This window comes from Harpia harpyja, chromosome 4 (assembly GCF_026419915.1).
Source record: "Harpia harpyja isolate bHarHar1 chromosome 4, bHarHar1 primary haplotype, whole genome shotgun sequence".
Taxonomy (NCBI): Eukaryota; Metazoa; Chordata; class Aves; order Accipitriformes; family Accipitridae; genus Harpia; species Harpia harpyja.
Window position 1 is genome coordinate 31,139,232 of NC_068943.1, and position 20,653 is coordinate 31,159,884.

A 20,653-nucleotide genomic window follows, 5' to 3' on the forward strand; every position below is an offset into this window, starting at 1 on the left:
CAACATCCTGCTGCCCTCCTGTAGAACACACTTCCAGGGTCACCAGCATTTGCTGGCACCCAAAAAAAAGCTTCCCAAGCCCTGGCCACAGCCACTTGGCTGTGATCTTTGCACAACAGCTTCCAGCTGCAGCTTCAACCAAAAGGCAGCCAAGGCCCAGGGACCACAAACCAGCACGGTTGTGCTCCTGGCAATGGATTTTGGGCTGTTTATAGCAAAGACTTTCAGGCTTGGCTAGTTGGTTTTTTTCCTCTCCTACCGAAACATTTATCTCCAAGCTAAATGAACACGGTGTTTAACTGCTGCTCTCCCGCTGCGGGCTAGCACTGACATGGAGATTTACTTGCTGGCTGGTGCAGGGTAAAACATCCCAGTTTACAACAGCCGCATCCCAGGGAAGCAGCTGCAGAGCTGAAGCGCAGCCAGAGGTCCGTGGGAGCGGAGGGAGGCGTCTTACCTGCTCCAAGCCAGCAGCAGCATGCAAGAAAACAGAGGTATCTTGATGCAGGTACTATTGCTGTTTAATAAAAACATCGTCCCTAGACAGCTGTCACTGAAAACACTGCCAGGACTGCAGCAGGCCAGCCTGAGCCAGCTCAACAGAGACTTGCTAAGGGAAGGAAGCAAGTTGCAGCTTTTTTTAATTTTTTTTTTTTTTCCTACAGCTTATTTGAAAAATAATCTAATTTTACTTCTCTGACAACAACCATGTCCTAAGCTTACAGTAAATCCCTCCTGGCCTTGAGCTAAACCAAGTGGAAAAAAAAAAACAAACCAGAACAAACCCAACTCTGTTCCCTACATCCATTCATTTTCCTTTTGCTCTGGCATCCACCCCCTGCCTACGCTGAGCAGGCAAAGCCAAGGGATGGAGCCGGGCTGGCTCAGCTGGGTACCCAAGAGGGGGCAATGGGGGTATCCAGCTCTCCCTGGCCCCACCAGCACCTCTCCCAGCGCCCATCTGGGGCAGCAAAACTGTGAGACAAAGAGGGAGAGCAGTGGGGTGGGATGGTGAAAGGCCAAGGGGACGGTGGGACACGTGCGCAGCACAGTAGCTACTTCTTCCAGCCCCAAGATGTCACTCCCTTAACCACAAAAGTAAGAAAACTAAAAAGGGAGGAGGTTTTTTCCCCTCTTTATAAGCTATCAGCTTCCTTCCCCTGCCAGCAGCCGGCTCATGGCGGGTGCAGGAGCCGTCTCCTGGCCCCATGCCGGCAGAGGAAAGGTTTCTACCCAGCCGCTTAACCCACTCCGTGAGGCTCAGGAGGAAAAGCTATTTGGATCCTTCCCAGCTCCACAGCCCTTCCAGCCACAGAAAATGTGTTTCCAGGAATGCGAGATACAAGCCTGATTGATAAGCACATTTTAAAACAAGATGGGGAGAGGTTTTAAAACTGTCCTTCAGTTCAGGCTGTGTTTAAGCAGCACCAGGATAATTTGTTATAATGGGGGATTTTTATCAATTTAGCAACTCCAAAGCTGTAGCATTACAGTAGTATAAAGCCTTGCCTTCTCAAATCACTTCAGCTTTGCGGCCCCAGAAAACAGCTGCTTGAAATGACGAGGGGCCAGAAGAGGAGGAATTGGGTTACAAGGAAGTACTCTGACTTCATTTCCAACTCGGAGTTGCGTCACGGACTGCTGACAAGTCCATTTACCAGCCACAGGCCTCCCACTTCACAGTATGTGGCAACTCCCAAGGCAAGGAGCTGGATCCCAACTTTCCCTCGCCCTGCCTCCACTGCAGGCAGCTACCACAGCAGCTCGGCTGAGACTGCTGCTTGTCACTGCCACGGTCCTTCCCCGCCATCAAGTGGGGTTTAACCTCTCCTCCCTGGTGCCTGGACACCACAGAGCAGCAAGACTTGCCCCTTTCCCCCGAGAAACTGAAGGCAGCAATACATTTTTGGGAAGCATGGCACAGCCAGCAGTGAAACCCCTTCTCTTGCAGCTGGCTGGAGACAGAACAAAATCCTGCATCTCAAGAGCCTTTGAACTAACACTTTCCTACAACAGGCTGAAGGGAGACTTCCCATCAGAGGCTCCGGCGTGCAGAAAAGCGTAAGAGATGGAGAGGAGCATGTAACCCACTAGTTAGGCATGTTTGCACACACCAATTAAGTATCCCAATTAGCCTGTAGTACAGACAGGATGGCACGCAATTTGCCATAAGCCATCCAACCCAACATCCAACCCGTAACTCGCCAAGCAGCCAGGCAGGGGGGACAAGAGCTGTTTTCACTCCCACATACCAGCTCCCCTCAGTTTTAAACACTTTTGAGTCACTGGAGGGGGCAGCCAGGGGTATTAGAGGCTGCATGGGCATACAAGCACTGCCCTGCCCACACTAACCTTACTCCACTGAGAAGCAAAAAGTCTCAAGCTAAGCAAGTGCTTAGTCTCCTCTTCCTTTAAGGCTCTGTTTTTAACAAAGATGCAGCAGGAAGGGTAAGAAAACATCCTCACCTGGCCCCGTTGTTAAACAAACGCTCTGCAAGGAAAGCCAGAGTTGGCTCACAGTGATTTTATTTAGGCTTTGAACCTGCTTCCCTGCCTTTCAGCCCCATTGGGTAAAGGCAGAGGAGCACTGATTTACATTGCTCAGATTACACCAAAGTTGTACCTCAGCCAGAAGCACAGCTAGCCCAAGACCCTTTCTTGGGAAAGATAAAAAAAAAAAAAAAAGCTATGTAAATGAAGTTCCCACAGAACTAAAATAAGGTGTGTTTAAACCAGACGGGAACCTCCGAGATAACTAGGGCACGCTCCACCCCCACCTCTGCAGACACTCTCCCTCCTCCCAGCCTGCTGCCGCATCCATCTCAGCCCTCCAGCACCAGGGGCCAAAAACTGACACAAGACAGCAAAAATGCCAACAAAATTCTGACATAGAAGTCTGAGGCCTCAGAGGTCAACAGCTGGCAAGAGTGGGTCATGCCCTCCCCTTTCAGGCACCTTAACCTCCTGTACCTCTGCCATCACTGCAGTAAGAAGAGTTAATGATTTACAGTCCAAGGCAACAACCCTGGTCAGGCACACACCACCGTGTTGTCAGCAGTGACATAAACCCCTTTAGCCCCAGCTGGGGCTCCGCAAAGGCGTTTTGTGTTCCTTTATTCAGACTGCCCCGAGGTCAGACAGGTAGAAAGCGCAAGGAACCCCTTACTGTTGCATTTCAGCAAGAACCAGAAAAGCAACAGCTGTTTGCTCCAGGTCTGTCAAACAGATGCATTTCCTAACAGGCAACACAGCAGGAACATTGAAGCTACAAAGGCTCAGGTAAGGCTCAAGCCCACACATACACCTGCTTTGTGGTAAGTCTAGGACAGGGCTAGGCCATTCTGACATTTCTCTCCCCAAGAAGTACAGAAAACCCCCAAAATCCTGCAGCTTGACTGAGTTCTAGTTAGTCTGCTCCTAAACAGCTGTCAAATACAAAGGAGCCAGTACCACAGCCAGCCTGTGTTGGAAAACCTAGTGATTTCACCCTCTCCCCACAATGTTCCCAGTACCTGGGCTCAGAGAGAGTGCTGGTGTTAAGACTCCTGCTCCATCCATCCTCCTACCTTGATCCTGAAGTCATACTACAAGTGAGGACAGGCCCAAGTGTCCTTGTCTGACAAAGAAGCTCAGCTTGAACAGCACATATTCCATTCTGCGTTTGGTTTTGTTTGGTTTTTTTTTTTTAATTAATTTTGGTATCTCTTCCAGAGGCAAGTCTCTGTGCAAGCATGAAAGATGAAGGTGGTCCACTCCATTACGATGACATTTCTTGGGCTTTGCCTTATTGACCTCAGCCTGCTCTCGCACTCCAATGCCACAGGTAGAAACCACATGAAGTCTGTCTGGAGACAGTCAAGTTGTGGTGTGCTAGGACCAGGCTATACTAGTGACAGTACCAGATCCTTGGACAAACACCTTGCTGCAACCTCTCCTGCAAGTCACCTTAAGAAACACACTATAGACCAAAAGGCATCACCTAGAATGGGTTTAAATGAGTTTTATTTTAGACAACCTACATGACAGATGTTTGGTTTTTTCTTTTTTTTTAAAACAATGCCTCCACTCCAAATCAGGGTCAAAATAAGTGAATAAAGCTCAAGATGACATCAGTCCAGTTGTTAGACATTGCCGATTCCTGGTGTTGTGCCGATGAAGAAGAAACAGCAGCCAGCTATGAAGACAAGTGATCCAAAACCATACTGTTTGATTTGTTACTGAAACAAGAGTAGCAAGTGTTAGTTCAAGGTCATGACAGTCACACTAAGTTTCTACAACTTATTTGTGTATTCCCTAATTCAATCTGAGCTGCCACAGTCAGGCAGGCAGAAAGCGCAAGGAAGTTATTTTTGCATCTTAGTGCAAACCAGAGAGCAACAGGAAGAGTGCTCATGGTCTATCAGAGGATGCTGATCATTTTTATAATCGTACAGAGCAACTGGCATCAGCTGCTGAGCAAGCCAGGCAAGATACTCATTCACACCCTTTTTGCTTGACACACCAAGTTCCGGAGTTCCTCTCAAGAGCACATCCTAAACAAGTACTAAAGCTTACAATGTACACGCTATCTCTTGCAACAGCTGTACCAAGAAGCTGGAACAGTTTTTTGCCCACTGGAACACCCTGCTGCAATTCTTTTACTCCATCTTGAAGCAAATGGAGTTACACATCCAAAAGGTCTGTCCAAGTAGGGGAGATGCACACAAGCTTCTGCTCCGAGGAGGCACCTTCCAGGTGACCACCTGTTCTAGGGCCCAGGACATGCAGGAGGTGGTGTGCCTGTTTTGGCCAATAAAAGTATTCCTTTAGTTGGGCCACTGCTCCGCTCTAGAAGTTGGTTCATCTTTACATGACTTTCATACCAGCAAGCCTGCAAGAGGCTTTACAGATAAATTTAGCTGGCTATAAACAGGCTTCGTAAGCCTACAATGACTGGGCAAAGCAATTGGTGATCCCACACTGCTAGTCTGCAGTGAATTCCACAGCTCCCCGAATAAGCCAAAAAATGCAAGTGTTGGGGGGTCCAAATACTGTTTCATTGGAGCCACATTCCAAGATAGAGTAGTTAAAGCAGACCACAGGAGCTGCCTGAGCTCAGGCAGTTGGAGATTCCAGATAGAATAAGGTTAAGCACTCGGCCAAGTATTACCATGTTCCCAAATTTAGGGCAATATTTAAACAGACAGTTCTCACATAACAAAGTAAGGACATCGCATTAAGTGAAAGAAGATGGAACGTGACCATGTAAGGTACTTCAGAATTAACCCCCCACAAGAGGGATCCAGAGCAGAAGTGCTCCATTTCAAAGGACACTGTCTTTCATCTAATAGTTTAAAACCATTACCAATTACACACATCTCTCCAAGGCAATTCTTTCTGCATTTCTCAGCCATTAAGTCACCATGAATCATTGCAGTGAAACTATGTCCCCTTTGAATAGTGTACAAGGAAAGCTTCAGCCACTTTATGTAACACGAAGCAGCAATTAGGCTGTACTTACATGAACTTTAAGTTTTTAAACTGGCAGCTACTGTTCAACTTTAAGAGGGATACGACAGAACAAGTGATGCATTGAAAGAGCTAATCACGTAGTTAGGCACATTCATCCAATTCAGGTCAGTACTTACACATTTCTCGATTTCTAAGCCGTCCTTAAAGAAAATCATGTACGGGGTCACACCATCCTCACGGAAATCCAGGAGAGCCACCATACCATCTGGATTCATGTTCTCTCCTACAAAGAACTTCAGAGAAATGTGTTACTGAGACATTTAATGAGCTATTACCAGGAGAAAGTGCCTTTTTATACAAACAAGCTGTAACATCTCCAAGTTCAGTTTAAAAGCCCCCCTGACCAGCTGCAGGATTTTGCTTTCTGCAGCTTGTCCATTTCAGTACCATGTAACTTCACCACACTGCTATGAACAGCAGAGTAAGACACAGCAGGGGCCAAAGTGATCCATCTTTCAAGTCTTTAACTCCACAGTTCCTAAATGGTGGCAAGTACAAATGTAGCTAACTACAAGCATGGCAAGCTGAAATGACATCCCCAAACACCTAAGTCTTTTTCTATTTCTCCTCCCTGACTCTCAGAGCCCCTGATACTCTCAGAGAAGGGCAAGTTAGGTGTCCTCACAACAGGAGCCCTGAAACTCTCAACAAGCTGGTTCATCTGCTGAACTAATCGCAGCTTGCATCACTGCAATACTGCTATAAGGAGACGTAAGTTTCATTACCTGGTAGTTTTTGAAGTTAGCAAGGATGTGTTTGATTTGTTCTGCAGCCCCCGTCATGAAAGGCTTTACTCTCTCTGGCTTGTGTTCCTCAAGTCTGGCTTTGATTCTGGAAGAAAAAAAAAAAAGCTCTGAAAACGTGTTCTAGCTTATGTAACCTCACTGTGCAGCATCACACCGTAACAGGAAGAGTTACTAGCAGTCAAACTGTTTGATTTTGCTGCCCCTCCCCCTCTCAAAGCCCCCCACTTTTAACTTATTTTTGCTAATGAATTAGCAGAACAGTGCCTGCCACTCGTATCAAGCTCATTTTACTTGTAGGCTAGCGGTAGACAAGAATTAGCAAGCCATTTTCACAGCACCAAGAGCACCATCAGTATCACAAAGTGTTTGTTTTCATCTTTAATACTAACCCACTGAACCACGAGTAGCAGAAACTACACCTTGAATTAGCAAAAAGTTCCATTCACACATACTATTTTTGGACATTTAAACCGTCAAGTTAGAAAAGCTTCAGGAAGCTTTTCTTCGCCACCTCACTCCCTTCCACATGAATGTTTGGCACAGAGAAATCCAAAAGAAAACAGCAAGGTTACAAATAATATCCAAAGCACGTGATCAGGTCCTCTGCCTCAGCCAAGATAAACTTAGATATTCCAGTATCAATTCTTTAGACCTCCAGTTTTGCCAAGTATTAAGACATTGTTGCAGTTCACAGCCAGTTTGGCACCTGTACCAGAACTAACACCTACAAGGAATAAAGTTCAATGCCGTTTTTAAAATCTCAGCGGCCTAAAATTTTTGCAATCCCATTTGAAGAAAAAGCCTATCAACACTTACGCTTTCATGTAATCCTTGATGTACTTCTTGTAGGATTCTTTTGTAAAGCTGGTTTCCTGAAGGTGGTGGTTTATTACTATATCAACACCAGTTATGACCGTGGCTTCTGTTCCATCTCCCTCAGGACCTTCAGCAGAGGCATTGCCACCAATTAGAGAGTCATCAATTTGACCCTCTGTCCTGGTGACCATCTAGATTTAGAGACATCAAAAAACTTAACGGCTCTGCAAAAATCTTAACGCTACCGCTCTTACACATCTATGACCTGACGGCAGGGCATGACTTCAGAGCCACAGTTCAGCGCAAGGAACCCGACTGCAGCCTGAGCACAGATTTCTTAAGCCAGGCTCCTCTCCCGGTGCCTGACCAAAGCTTCGTTACACCACCAGTGCTCTACTCCGGCCTGGCTGCCCCGTGCCCTCTCACGCCTGACAGCGGCCGGCCCTGCCCTGGCCACAGGCACCAGGCCGTGGTGAATCTGCCCCTCTCGGACGTCCAGCAGCGAAGCCAACCCCCGAATCCTACCTCCACGCAGCAACCCGGCCTCGAGTCCCCCGCATCCCTCCCTCTCCCTCCCCGGGGGCGGGCGGGTCACTCACCTTCCCCTCCACTTCCAGGCACAGGCCGTTCGCCACTTCCCGGATCTTGTAGATGTCGGAAAACATCTCGTCCTCTGTGAGGAGGAAAGGCAGGGGACACACACACAAGACACACAGGTCAGCCTCCGACCTCCGCCTCCCCCGGCCGGCCCTCGGCCGCCTTCCCCTCAGCCGCCTTTCCCTCAGCCGCCCGTACTGCACATGCGCGGCAGCACCAGGCCCAGCGGCCGGGCGCAGGCCGCGGCCAAGCGCTTTTCTCTCCCCCCCGCCCTCGACCGACTAAACCACCGAGCGCCCGGCTTCTCCCCTCCCCGCGCCGCCAATCCTTACGGCTGATGCAGTCCCGGTAGATGATCATGGCGGCGGGAAGGAGGGGAAAGAAGGATGTTTTGTGGTGATTTAGCGGCGGGTCTCTGCGCAGCGACCCGAGAGCTGGGCGGGAGCGAGGCGGAAAGGGCCGAGTCAGCGCCTGCCGGGTGCTCATATAGCGGGCACGTCGCGGCGCGTCATCGCGCATGCGCGCCCGCCCGCCGCGCGGCGCCCTCGCGCGGCCGTTTGGGCGGGAAGGCGGTTGGTGGCGAACGCCACCAACCGCCTTCCCGCCCAAACGGCCGCGCGAGGGCGCCGCGCGAGCCGCCCTCCCCTCACAGAGCCGGCGAAGCTGGCGTCGTCTTTCCCCTCAGCTGAGGAGGGTAGAGGGGGGGTGTAATCTTTAACTCCGACTCTGTCACAAGCTTGAGGGGTTGGTTTTTTTTTTTGTGAGGAGAAACGCTCCCAGCCTTTCCCAGGCGTCTCCAGGGTGCTGCTGTGTCACTCGCTCCGTTGACAGCCTGGCAACAAGCGTGTTATCGGCTGCCTTCTCACCTACGAGGTGTCTCGCTATGGTCTCCCATTGTCTGTACTGACTGCTGCAACGTGGGCTGTGCTCGCTCACTCGCTGTGGAGCTCCTGATGCCTCGTAAGGGCCGCAGCATGTATTCGCTGTCCCAAGCGCTGTGCCTTCTCCAAATACATGCTGGTTTTTTTAATGGACAAATAATTAAGAAGCTGTTAGACTCTTCCTGTTATTACTCCGGCAGATAAATCGAGTTCGGGACGTTCAGAGGCACGGCTTCTGTGCCTGTGAAAGGACCGGTTGGGGCAGGTATATCTTTCCTATTTTTCCACAGATAAGTGAGATGAAAGCCCAGCAGTTGGGGTCGAGATGAAAGGCAGAAGGACAGTAATACCTAGGCCTCTTTTTTCCCCCCTTGCACGTACTTTTCTGCAGCAGCCTGCCACAGTTGAAATAAATGCAGACCTCCCTTGAACCCTGATTCTTAGGGGACATTGACAAAATACCTTCAAAGGACATCATGGGACCTAAAATGCTTAATGCTGCTAACGATCCCAGACTTGACAGAGACACCAGGGCACAGGGTACAAGTCCCTCTTCCTCACCCTCCTCAAGCAGTAAATTACTCATTGCTTGCTTTGTGTGTGCCAGAGGAGCTCATCTTTTATCTCCTCCTCCCCTGCTATCCCTTCCTTTGCTCCAGATATCAGTGCCCTTTTTTTTTTTTTTTATAGATGGTCTAGCTGCTTACGTAATCCAATTAAATTTATAAGTCGTTCTCTGCTGTTCTTCACCTTCAAGACTGCTGGTGCTGTTTCAGACCTGAAGAAGGGGCTTCTGCCCAAAAGCTTATCTGTTTTTTTTCTCAGTGGCAGCTGGCCTGAGAAAAGATAGCCCCTCTTTTTTACAAACCACGGTAGAAAAAGAGCAACTTACATCTTTAGCAGTGGGTTGAGTGACAGGGGAACATTTGGCTCCTTCTCCGTAGTGTAATATGCAGCTAAAAACATCCAGTTAGTAGGTGTGCTTCAATTTGGTTTTATTTTGAAGAGTTTGTTCTAGAAAAATGAATATTTCTTTAGTCGTATTGAAACCTCTTACAAATTCAGCAGTTGACTCAATTTACTGGAGCCAGGGTAGAAAACCTTCAGCACAACTGCTAAAGTAGGTGGACCTTCAGGTTGCTTTGCCTGTAGGTCTATATTCAGAGTTGCAGCTGTGAAATGGGAGATATTATTTAAAAATGCATCAGTTAAATAGGTCAAGGCTCCTGTGCGAATACCAGTTTGATGTGGAGTTAAGCTAAATCAATATCAAGTTGAAAAAGCTTTAAATGAGACTAGGAGTGTTGACATGACCGGGTTTTGCATCCATTTAACTTGAGTTGCTTTTAAAACTGATTTAAACTCAGACAACCCTGAATAAATCCCAGGACTAAGTTACTGATATTTTAATTGGTGTAGGCTTTGCAAGAATCACTTCACTGAGGTACCAGTGCTGAAAATTTCCTGTGATGCCATATAAATAGATAATTCTGTCACGTGCTGATACTTTGTGATGAACTAGATTCGAAAATGCATTTTTATATTTTTTTTTTTTTTTTTTTCTCCCCAGAAACCAGCATCGTTTGAAGAAAACCTTGGTGTTCCTCACCTGCTTTCTGTGCAGGCAGCCCCTTCAAGCACCTCTCACATCCAGAGAGAATAGGTATTTTGTTAATACATTCCAGAGTGGTAGGTTAAAAAGGTGGTCCCTCCACAGCAGGGTCTTTGTAGGTGCTGACTGACAGCTAAAAATGATGTGACAGGTTTTCCTGACAGTGTACCTCATCTTTGGAGACGTGTAAATCCCCAAGGACTGATGGAAGTCCTGTGTTTTTGTAGATGAGGCTTTTAATATCATTTGAGGAGGATTTTCTAGACAGGTGTCTGCAGAGTCTCACAAGAAGCTTTTCTCATGGAAGACACAACTCAGCTAGTCGTGAATTATTGCAGCGTTACTCACTTCCATCAAATATCAGCATCTGGATACAACTGTGCTCAACTGATTGTGTCTTGGATTAAAATGGTGGATGATGGCTAATACTTTGCCATTCTTCCTCTAAGTAAACAGCACGTTTTCAGCCCATTGTGGCAGCTCCCATTGAGCTGAATGAAAAGGGAGGAGATCCTGCCTGCAGCTAAGTATCCTGCGAAGTGCAATCAGTGGAAATAAATGAGAGGTGAGGCTGGAGGAAGAGACGGGAGGCTGGGCTCTGAGGTAAGGGATGGCACCGATGCGTTCTTCTAACCTTTGTACAAGGCTGTGAAAGTCACATAGTAGTGGTGATATTTTACATCATTTGCTGGATGCAGGGCAGAGGGTCCTAAAAATATATATATATCCTGGTAGCGAGAAACTGGAAAATCGAAGACTAAATGACTGAGCGAGACCTAGCACTGCAGAGAGGCCTGGCAGGGCAGTCTGGGCCCAATGCCCCGTTCCCCAGTGCATCTCCTGGCATGAAGGCTCTTGCATTGGGAGAGAGGGTGCATGACAAGCCTGTGATCAGCTTGTGTCTTCACAAATCTGGCTGGAATTTAGGACTGAAATGGGAGCTGTGACTTCGTAGCCCCTCATTCCACCCATCCAGATGAACACTGCAGCTCTAACTGGTTTTGTTCAAGTTCTTTCCCGGAGGAGTTTCAGGGCAATAAAGATTTGACCTCTAGGTGCTAAACCTTCCTATTAATTGGGAATTGACCGCAGAAAACCAGGCCATCAGTTTGGTTCTTTCAGGTGTGTTTAGGTTATGCAATATAGCCAGCCTTTCAGTCCCTGGCAATCCTTGGAGCCTTCTGGAGCTTGAGCCAGAATTTGTAATTTAGATTACGCTGGCAATGTACTAAGCCAGAATCCCAGATCCCAAGATTGCTGCTTGAAAGAGTTGAGCTTTGATCATCAGTGTAGCTTATCGGGTCTGATCTATTCACAAATAATAGAATACATTAGGCTGGATTAGATAGATGAAGATATCCCAGACAAAGGCATCACTTTTTTGACTACAAGAAAGGTCTTCCGTTCAGCAACAACCCCTCCTGCAGTCAGAAGAAATGTAGGTGGTGTTACCCTGACGTTTACAGTATTTACAATTCTTTCTGTTGCAGCTGAGCCCCTGAAAATCCTCTGCATCTCCCTTGGCTGTACACCCACAGCTCTCTTTTGCTTGATGGCTGGCTGCACTTCTTCGAACAGACAGAGAGGTCACTGCACAGCAACAAAAAGGCTTTTTATCGGTGACATTACGTGCACCAGTTCAGCTTACCTAAAACCCTGCCAGTGGGGATGCGTGAGGGTGTCAGGCTGCACTGCAACTAGTGCATTTTCAGGAAAAACGGGAATTGCCAAGATAGGAACTTTGAAGCAAGGTGCTGCCCAAAGCTGCAGCCACATTTTAGACTTGGGAACCTTATAAACATCCCTGTGACTAAAAGAACTATGGTAGCCAGGCCCGCTCCTGTCTTGGGTCTGCTACCATTCAGTGTTTCACTAACGTGCAGAGTGCTGGAATAGAGGGTGCATTCATTAAAGTTGCAGACAACATTAGGTCAGGAAGGACCACAAGTGTATTGGAGATTGAGATTAGAATTAAACAATGATCTTGACACATTGGACAAATGGCCTGAATCAATAGAGGGCACTTGGACAAGGCCAGTAGGTCACTGAGCAGTCAAACAAATTTACTAAAGGAAAACCTATCGAAGGCTTTTAAACACAAAGATGCAACATGAGGTTCAGGCAAGCTCTAAGCCACACACTGCTAGAAGCTGAGAGGGTGTATGGGGGAAGTGCTGCTTTCTACTGGCCCTGGTCCTCCACTCTTCCCTAGGCTTCTGCTGCTGGCAAATGCCAGGGGATGCTGAGCTGATGCTGCAGTCATGGCTGTTCTGATGTCATGCTCTTGAGTGCAGAGCAGAAATGATCAGCTACAGACACAGGACAGAGAGCTGGGCAGCAGTTCTGCAGAAAAGACCTGGGGCACTGGCAGATCCAAAGCTGAACCAGAATCATAGAATCGTTTAGGTTGAAAAAGACCTTTAAGATTGTCGAGTCCAGCCGTTAACCTAACACTGCCAAATCCACCACTAAACCATGTCCCTAAGCACCATGTCTACGCGTGTTTTAAATAACCTCCTGGGATGGTGACTCAACCACTTCCCTGGGCAGCCTGTTCCAGTGCTTGATAAACCTTTCGGTGAAGAAATTTTTCCTAATATCGTCTGTCTTACCTGTTTTAAGAAAAGCCCATGCCATATTGGAATATATAAGTGGTGATGTTACATGTAAGAAACTTCTGCTGTCTTAAAGATGTGAGGGGCTGAGCTCTGTTCAGTGCTGTGAATACCTCCTGGAGCACTGACTCCAGCTTTAGCAACATGCTTTGAAAAAGGTATGGACTAACTGGAAAAGGTTCAGAAGAGCAGCAGGAATGAGTCGAAGGAATATGAGATGGTTTATTTTGCTCCAAGGAGTTTTAGATTAGGCATTGAAAATGCTTTCCAGTACTGTCAATAGAGAAGCAAGGAATAGGCTGTCTACCTAGTTCTCTGTCCCTGCAGGTTTTTGAGAATAGGGTAGAAAACTGCTCAGATGAGATCAGAAAGCATGATAGATCCACCATGAATGACACAGATAATAGCTGATCCTGCCCTACAACAGAGGTACAGACTGCTTCTAGCTCCTTTCTAGCCCTATTCTCTGTCACCCAGTGATTCCTAGATGAACTATGTGCTGTCATTGACACCTGTTTAGACTGGTTACACAATTGGGATAAAAATAATATCCTCGTATCCCTATTCAGAATGGACAAGAGGGTTTAGAAAAGGGACATTGTCAAAGAGGAATGTGTGTGTTGTCCTGCATGGCAAGATGGGTCTGCGTGGAAATCACATGTGTGCAGAGGGAGAAGCATTCAGGTTCCTCAGTGCCCAGAGCTGTAATCCAGGTAGGATTCCCTACTTTAGTCCTATTTAAATACAATGTGGTACAGTCCTTTGACTCAGATCAGAGCTATGCTGCAGAAAGGGCTGCATGCCAAACCTAAGGGAAAGGTGAGCAGGGATTTACCTACCTGTGCTTGCCAGGACTCTGCTTAATCTGCAGAGTGGAAGATTTATAAATTCATCCACAAAAAAAATTTAAAAATTCAATGCACACCTGGCTGGTTCAATTGCTTTGTAAAGAATGAGGGTGGAATTCATCCTATTTAACCTCCACAGCAGAGATGGCTCACCACTAGATCCCTTTGTTAAGTGAGCTGGATCTGACTTCTCATGGAGCAGCAGGGCCTGCTCCATAAGGGAAGGGGAGCTGGGAGCATGGGTGGTGGCAAGGCAGGCAGGGCCAGTGTCCTCCCCAGCAAGGACTCAGCCCCATGTTGCCCCAGCGAGGCCAGCGGAGTGGGACCAAGGTCTGAAGTCAAGCCAGAGCTGGGATGAGCAAGATCCAGGGTCAGGCAGAGCATGGCTGCAGCATAACACAGGTGGGGAGCGAGGGAAGGGCCCGAGCACAAACGCAGCTGCGGAGCCATGGGGGGAGAGGGTCCCAGCAAGGCCGCTCATGGCTCTGGCTCACACTGCAGCTGGTTTTACTGCAACTTGAGCCAAGGTTACAACTTATATCTGCAGACACCCCTCTAAAGTTGAACAGCTTTTTTCTAAGGCCAGCTAACCTCTCTGCCTAATTTTTCTCCCTGAAGACGCTGAGTTGAACTGTATCCTCAGTTAACTTCGGGAAGACTCAAAGAAGACTTTCCCCCGCTAGATCTCTGCATTTGCCCTCCAGATGTAAGACTTTCTGCTTATTTGGGTACCTGTGACATGCGGAGACACCCCACTAGATGGCAGGACAGGAGCCGGTGGATGGCAAGCAGGGCTCTACTCATCTTGGTAGGAGGCCAGAGCTTTTTCCACTGGTGTTGGGGTCATTCCCGTATCACCTGGAATGCCCCAGGACCAGCTCAAGAAAAATTTGATCTTGGGCCTGTAACCGACAGAACTCCTCTGGGCTCCTGGCCAGTTGGATGCTGCACACAAATACCGTTCTCTCCAGATAATTAGCATCCCTGCTTGGGTCTGTTGAGTTTTTAACCATTAGAGGGGCTGATCCTGCCATGCTAAACTCGTTCATTTGCCATTTTTCAAAATGGTGTTTGCTTCACAAATGTTTTGAAGCCTGAAATTGAATTCTATTGTTTTAATCCGTCGCTGCCTGCTTTTTAGTTCATTGTTATGCAGTGTGAGCTCTCAGTCTTGTCAATAGAGAAATAATCATCAGAGCACGCAGCATGTTAATGGTGTTATTCCTAAAATTCTGGCAGTGGATTTGCCAGCAGGTAATAAATAAGGAACACACTCAGTTATGTTTATAAAGCAAACCTTGCTGCAGATGCTCCAGGAGAATGGCAGGAATAAAGGTGGCATTATAAGGAAAGGGGTAGATCAACCTTTTGGTCTCCCAGTTGTGCAAAGCATCACTTTAAAATACTGTAGGAGAAAGCAGGCAACAGGATCAAAAGACTGCATTTTGGAAAGCAGCTTCCTAAACGCAATCCAGTAACTTGAGTTCATAACGCTTGTCAGCTGCAAACACAAACCTGCTGTTATCTTCAAAGATCCCAAGACAGATTTGTTATTCATTATTTTCTGATAAGGATTTTCTGTCTACTATATTCCCCCCTTCTGTGAAAATCAAAAAGGGACCTGAGCAACAAAGGATATGTTGGAGTGTCAGGAGGTATCATCCAGCTTCTGAGTGATTTTGAACTGCTCTGGTTGATATTGTTTTAGAAAGGTACGGCAGTACTGTAGGAGCCATTATGAAATGGGGAATTTCAATGGAAGGGTGGTAGAAGAAGCTCTTTGCAAACTGTCCCCCATGAATGTGCTGTGCTCTGAGAACATAAGAGCCTATCTGTTTATCTATCTGTGAGATGGCTGATAATCCTAGGCACTTTATGATTAGGGTAGGAAAGGACCTTGAGAGGTCAATCAGCCAGTCTTCTTGCATCAGGGGGATTAGTTAGACATGCACCACTCTGGGGAGATGTTTGTCTACCTTGTTTTTCAGATCTCCTGATGATGGAGATTACCATCCTCTTCTGCAGAACAAACATTTACTGAAAAAGGGGCTGGGGGCTGGGTCCTCCCATTCCCCTGTGAGTGTTGTAAATATAGGATGGATCATAACCTGTATTAAAGTGGATTTAGGGGTCTGTCTGATGCTCAGATCCTTATGGAGCTCAGTTTGCCTCATTCTACATGGACACTTGGCTGCACAGTTTCCATATTTAACTGAAAAATTTCTGTATTATTTGTCAGTACTTCCACACAGGATGAACCAGGATGTTCTCCACTGTTTGGTTCCTTCACCAGGCCAGGGGCACATGAAAGTCTATCTGTGGGGCCATGATACTGTAGGTAGAGAGGAGAAATGGAGGAACCAGCCCGTCTCATGTATTTCTACCAAGAAGCTTTACAGATAAAAAGCAGTTTAGCTAATGAATACAATTCAGGGCTGAGTTTGCTTGAAGTGATAATAGGTACTTCTGTGAAAACGTAAGAGCAGCTCTCAGGGCTGATCAGAAGACTAAACTGTTAATTAAATTTTAAGAAAGAAATAGAGAATAAAACCAGAAACATCCCTGCCATGTATATGTCTGTATACACACACACACAGAGTAAATATATATATATATATGCACATACACATTTTATATATAACTGCTGTATGCCTGTCCTGGTTTCAGCTGGGATAGAGTCAATTTTCTTCCTAGTAGCTGGTATAGTGCTGTGTTTCAGATTTAGTATGAGAATAATGTCGATAACACACTGATGTTTTAGTTGTTGCTAAGTAGTGCTTATCCTAAGTTAAGGATTTTTCAGTTTCCCATGCTCTGCCAGCGAGCAGGTGCACAAGAAGTTGGGAGGGGACACAGCCGGGACAGCTGACCCCAACTGACCAAAGGGATATTCCATGTCAAATGCCATGTGCAGTTCTGGCCTCCCAGTGTCAGAAGGGTATGATAAAAGTAGTAACAGTACCAAGAAGAGAGGCAAGGAGCGAAATAATAAACTGGAATAGGACACACCAGCTTTAAGAGATATCTGAGGTGGTGGGTATGACGGCGGTCTTTGAAATTAACAGCGGCACTGAGAAAGTTAAAAAAGGTTAATTATTCACTGCCTCTCAGCACACAGAAACTATGGGAACATCAAGAAAATGATGAGCTGACAGGTTCAGAAGAAACAAAAGAAGGCTCCTTTTAACACCCTGTGTAAAGTAATATTGTGGAACTTAGTGCTTGAGGATGCTGTGGATGCCAAAAGTTTAGATTAATGCAGAAGCAATTAGAAAGAGTCATTGAAAAAATGGAGAAAAGGCTATTAAGCACTTCTGGCTCAGGAAGAAGCCCTTCAGCCAAGGACTGCTGGAGGCCGGGAAATTTAACACTGAAATGTTACAAAAATCTTCCTCTGCATAGGTTTGTAGGTTTTGCAGGATAAAGGGTTTGGAAGAGATATCCTGTACCCTTGAATCGCCTTTATTAACTTACCAATCATGTGCAGCCTCAGGAAGGGACAGTCCTAGGAATGAAGAGGGAGCAAGAAGGTCACGAGGAGGCTGGGGAATCATCTCTGGCTGTTTCTCTGGCCTGAAATAACCCTTGGCGAGCTGTGGGACTGTGCTGAGGTGAGGGAGGGCCGCTGCCTGCTCTGCTCACCAGCTCCCAGCTATGCAAACTGCATTAGCTGCCAGCCTGAGGATTTTTCCTGGTCTAATTTTGCTGTCTCATAGTTCTGACCTGGTTTTGACATTTGAAAGAGCAAGTAAAGCCCTCACACGTGTCAAGTGGTTTAGCTGCCATCAGCTTCCTTACTGTTTAATGACTGTGCGTTGGGTATCCCTGGGTAAGCGAAGGATTATGGAGGTGCTGCGAGGTCAGGCTGCTTTGTTTCAGCCGTGCCAAGAAATCACGTCCACCCTCTGCAGTCTTTTGGGCAGCCACAGGCGCCTTCCATCTGTCTTATTTCTGAGTTGTTCTGCAATGTGGTCTAGTCCTATATTCCTCCACCTGTGGCTCACCGGGCATTAAACGACAGCAAATTTCCCATCTGGGACATCCTGACATACGTGCACATCTCAACGCACAAACATTTACATGTGTGCAAGCAAGCAAAGCACATCAGGAGATCGAAAAGACATATATGCACATCCAAAGTTGAGCATACATATTTTTCTGTTGCAAATGAAAACCACTGTGGCCACGATGCGCACAATGCCTGTTAGGTTTGGGTTTGTTATTTTTTTCCTAAAAGGTTGTGCCATCCTTCAGTTTTGAAAAGCTCAACAGCATGGGTGGGAGCACGGTACACACCTGGCAGGCAACAAAGAAATTCCTTTGTGCCAAAACTGGTGTTTACAGCCGCTCTTCTCTGTGACAGCAGTCAGTGCATAACCCTCCTGTCTCAGATTCTCCATGCATGAAATGAGGCTACTAATGTTTGTCCACCTACTGTGAGGGTTGATAGAACAAATCGTTATTACTCTATGGGGATAAGAAACCAAGAAGAAATCCCATTGAAATTAATATATACAGGAGCAAGTGAACGCGGAGAAAAGAGGAGGCTCGGGGGTGTATGCTCTTACAGCACAAAGCAAATGGTTCTCCACTGAGAACAGCATGAATGTGGAAACCATGCAACAGATGCACTATGCTGAACATCAAATGTATGTAAATTATTCCGCTTGTCTTTTTGGTGCATTTCCTCACCATTCATGTATAGTTTTGTGCTGAACATCTGAGAGAGAAGCTGAGGAGTTGGTTTTGGTTCCAGTGGGTGTTGCAGACACACGGTGAGAGCGTGCAGGGTCTGGTGTGCTGGTGCTGCCCAGAGCCGCGGTCGGCCCCTAAATAGCAGGATACAAATTGGCCTCTGCTTTCAAACTCCTCTGCGGTGAGGCAAAGGGGGTGAGCCCCAGCCAGGCACTTAAGAGCAATGCCATGGAAATGGGGACAGTTTACCTTTCTTTCTATTAATCTGAGTTTATCATCCATTCCTTTGGATTTCTGCCGGCAGCCAGTGCTATTTAAAGACTTGGCTTTTATCCAAAGCCCGCACTCACATGCTTCGTATAAGACATACAGACAAAAAGAAAAGCAAATTCTCCAGTAGTTCATCGAACAGTTCTGCCATTGCTGAACACAAAAGGCACCGTTTCAGTTTCTGTGTGCAGCCCTGACCTATGAGCAAGCTGCTTCTCTGAGGGTCAGCTTTGCCAGAGGAACAACCTGACTGCTTGTAGGTGCAACGTGTCTGTACTACTTGGAGTTTCACCTAGGCAGAGGCTCGGGGCAGTGATTTTTACTTGCAATTCTTTTTTTTTTTGTGGATTTCACATGAAAAGTACAAACACAAAGGCTGGATCTTCTGATTGTTGTAGCCCACTAAAAATTAAGGGCCATGAAAATTCTTCTTTGTAATTTCCTTGATATCTGATGATATTCTCCACTCCTGAAAACAACCATGACAGTTGGTAGATAGATTGACCAAATGTGTTTATTCATTCATAGCATCTCTTTTGATTTAATGCAGTTGTGACAAATTATTACATATTTCCATAGGTAGGGAGACAAAACTATGGAGATCATGGATATTCAAGAAGGATAGTAAGAACCCGAGATCTTGCCATGATAAAATATTTCAGTGGTGCTGATGCAGGAGTTTGGTCTTCAGAGAGCTACAGGGTTTGTTTTCACAGTGTGGCATTTGGCCTCGCATCCCCAAGTTACAACATGTTAACCGTGAAAGAGAAGTATGAAAAAGGGCTGGGTTTTGGACTGACAGCTGCAAAGTCCCATGCCCCAGCCCTGCTGGAGCAGTGCCGCTTTCTAGGGTGTTCAGGGCCAAGCTTGTAAATCTGTATTTAGGAACCTAAGTAATTTTCTTTGGGTTCTCAGAGGAGGTAGGAGCTTCCTGTGATGCTCAGGTCTTGCTCTTGGCACTCAATTTGGGCTTCTATCTTTTGGTTTCAGTCCCTTTATTCATAACATGTACCTGTGGGCAGTAACTGACCACATAGAAGTACCCCTAAGACTCATTACTAACAGCTTAGAAGTGCAGTATATGGGTTGAGATCCTTTTAAGCCTTGAGACAGAAGGCTGAGTATTACAAAGCATGTAAGAATCGCACCCCCTTGCTCAAGCCCAGTTGCAGAGACGTGAACAGCAGCAGGCACTGTTCCAGCCTCTTTTCACTATCAGTGCAATTTCAGTCGTATTCAGAATTTTGAAGTCCTTTATTTGCCCTTTTATACCATTAATATGAAGGACCTGCTAGCTTAAAAACTGTACTAGGAATAGCTATGGATTTACCAGGAGGCACAAAGGGGAGAAAGACAGACTTGTGCTATCCCCCCAATATTTCAACAGTACTGTTTTCATTCATATATCTATCTTAAAGAATTAAAAATTATATTAACAAGCATACAATGTTAACTACTGTTAGCTAATAAATAATTTTTTATGTGAAAAATATGAAAGCTACAGACTGCATATACTGCACACATGGACTTGCATATATAACTCTTGGAGAATGTACTGGTGGTCAGATAACTTTAGTTGTCTGTTGCAAATGTCCAGTAGAAAGCTGAGAGGTAAAGACTGTTGAATATATGTGTTCAGGTTTTCTCTGGTGTGTGATACAGTAGTATTATTAAGATGACTGCAGTTGTTACATTTTTTTAATCATTGTCGTGGTTTAACCCCAGCCAGCAACTAAGCACCACGCAGCCGCTCACTCACTCCCCCCCACCCAGTGGGATGGGGGAGAAAATCGGGAAGAGAAGTGAAACTCGTGGGTTGAGATAAGAACGGTTTAATAGAACAGAAAAGAAGAAACTACTAATGATAATGATAACACTAATAAAATGACAACAGTGTAGCAGGGACCCACCTGGAGACATGAGCCGAGTAACAACCAGACACCGATACGGTTAAAGTTGTTCTCCCTTTATTGCCCAAATAGCGTGCTTACATACCTTGTCAAGCTAAACATCAGCTGTCCACGCGCCAAAAGCTAAAATATAATTGGTTATACTATCTCTG

At 46.4% G+C, this 20,653-nt stretch overlaps 1 protein-coding gene and 2 non-coding genes across 3 annotated transcripts; all 3 read right to left on the reverse strand.

Moving 5' to 3' along the window:
* Positions 1–3,101: 3,101 nt before the first annotated feature.
* Positions 3,102–3,232, reverse strand: LOC128141669 (small nucleolar RNA SNORA31). Its single transcript, XR_008235135.1, has one exon. It is a non-coding gene; the product is annotated as a small nucleolar RNA SNORA31 (small nucleolar RNA).
* A 753-nt stretch (positions 3,233–3,985) lies between these two features.
* TPT1 (tumor protein, translationally-controlled 1) lies at positions 3,986–8,179 on the reverse strand. The gene is made up of 6 exons (XM_052786094.1): positions 8,003–8,179; positions 7,673–7,746; positions 7,074–7,264; positions 6,237–6,342; positions 5,628–5,744; positions 3,986–4,217 (listed from the first exon to the last, which is right to left on the reverse strand). The coding sequence occupies exons 1-6, from the start codon at positions 8,154–8,156 to the stop codon at positions 4,215–4,217; spliced, it is 645 nt and encodes a 214-aa protein (XP_052642054.1). The 5' UTR covers positions 8,157–8,179; the 3' UTR covers positions 3,986–4,214.
* On the reverse strand, positions 4,283–4,412 carry LOC128141668 (small nucleolar RNA SNORA31). Its single transcript, XR_008235134.1, has one exon. It is a non-coding gene; the product is annotated as a small nucleolar RNA SNORA31 (small nucleolar RNA).
* Positions 8,180–20,653: the final 12,474 nt, after the last annotated feature.

Bases quoted from the DNA above. Each gene is read 5' to 3' on its own strand.
- TPT1 (XM_052786094.1), bottom strand. From the start codon at position 8,156: ATGAGCACCCGGCAGGCGCTGACTCGGCCCTTTCCGCCTCGCTCCCGC. The intron at 7,265-7,672 runs GTGAGTGACCCG...CTCTAAATCTAG, and splicing joins GCCTGGAAGTGGAGGGGAAG to ATGGTCACCAGGACAGAGGG. The intron at 6,343-7,073 runs GTAAGTGTTGAT...TTTTTCTTCCAG, and splicing joins ATCAAGGATTACATGAAAGC to AATCAAAGCCAGACTTGAGG.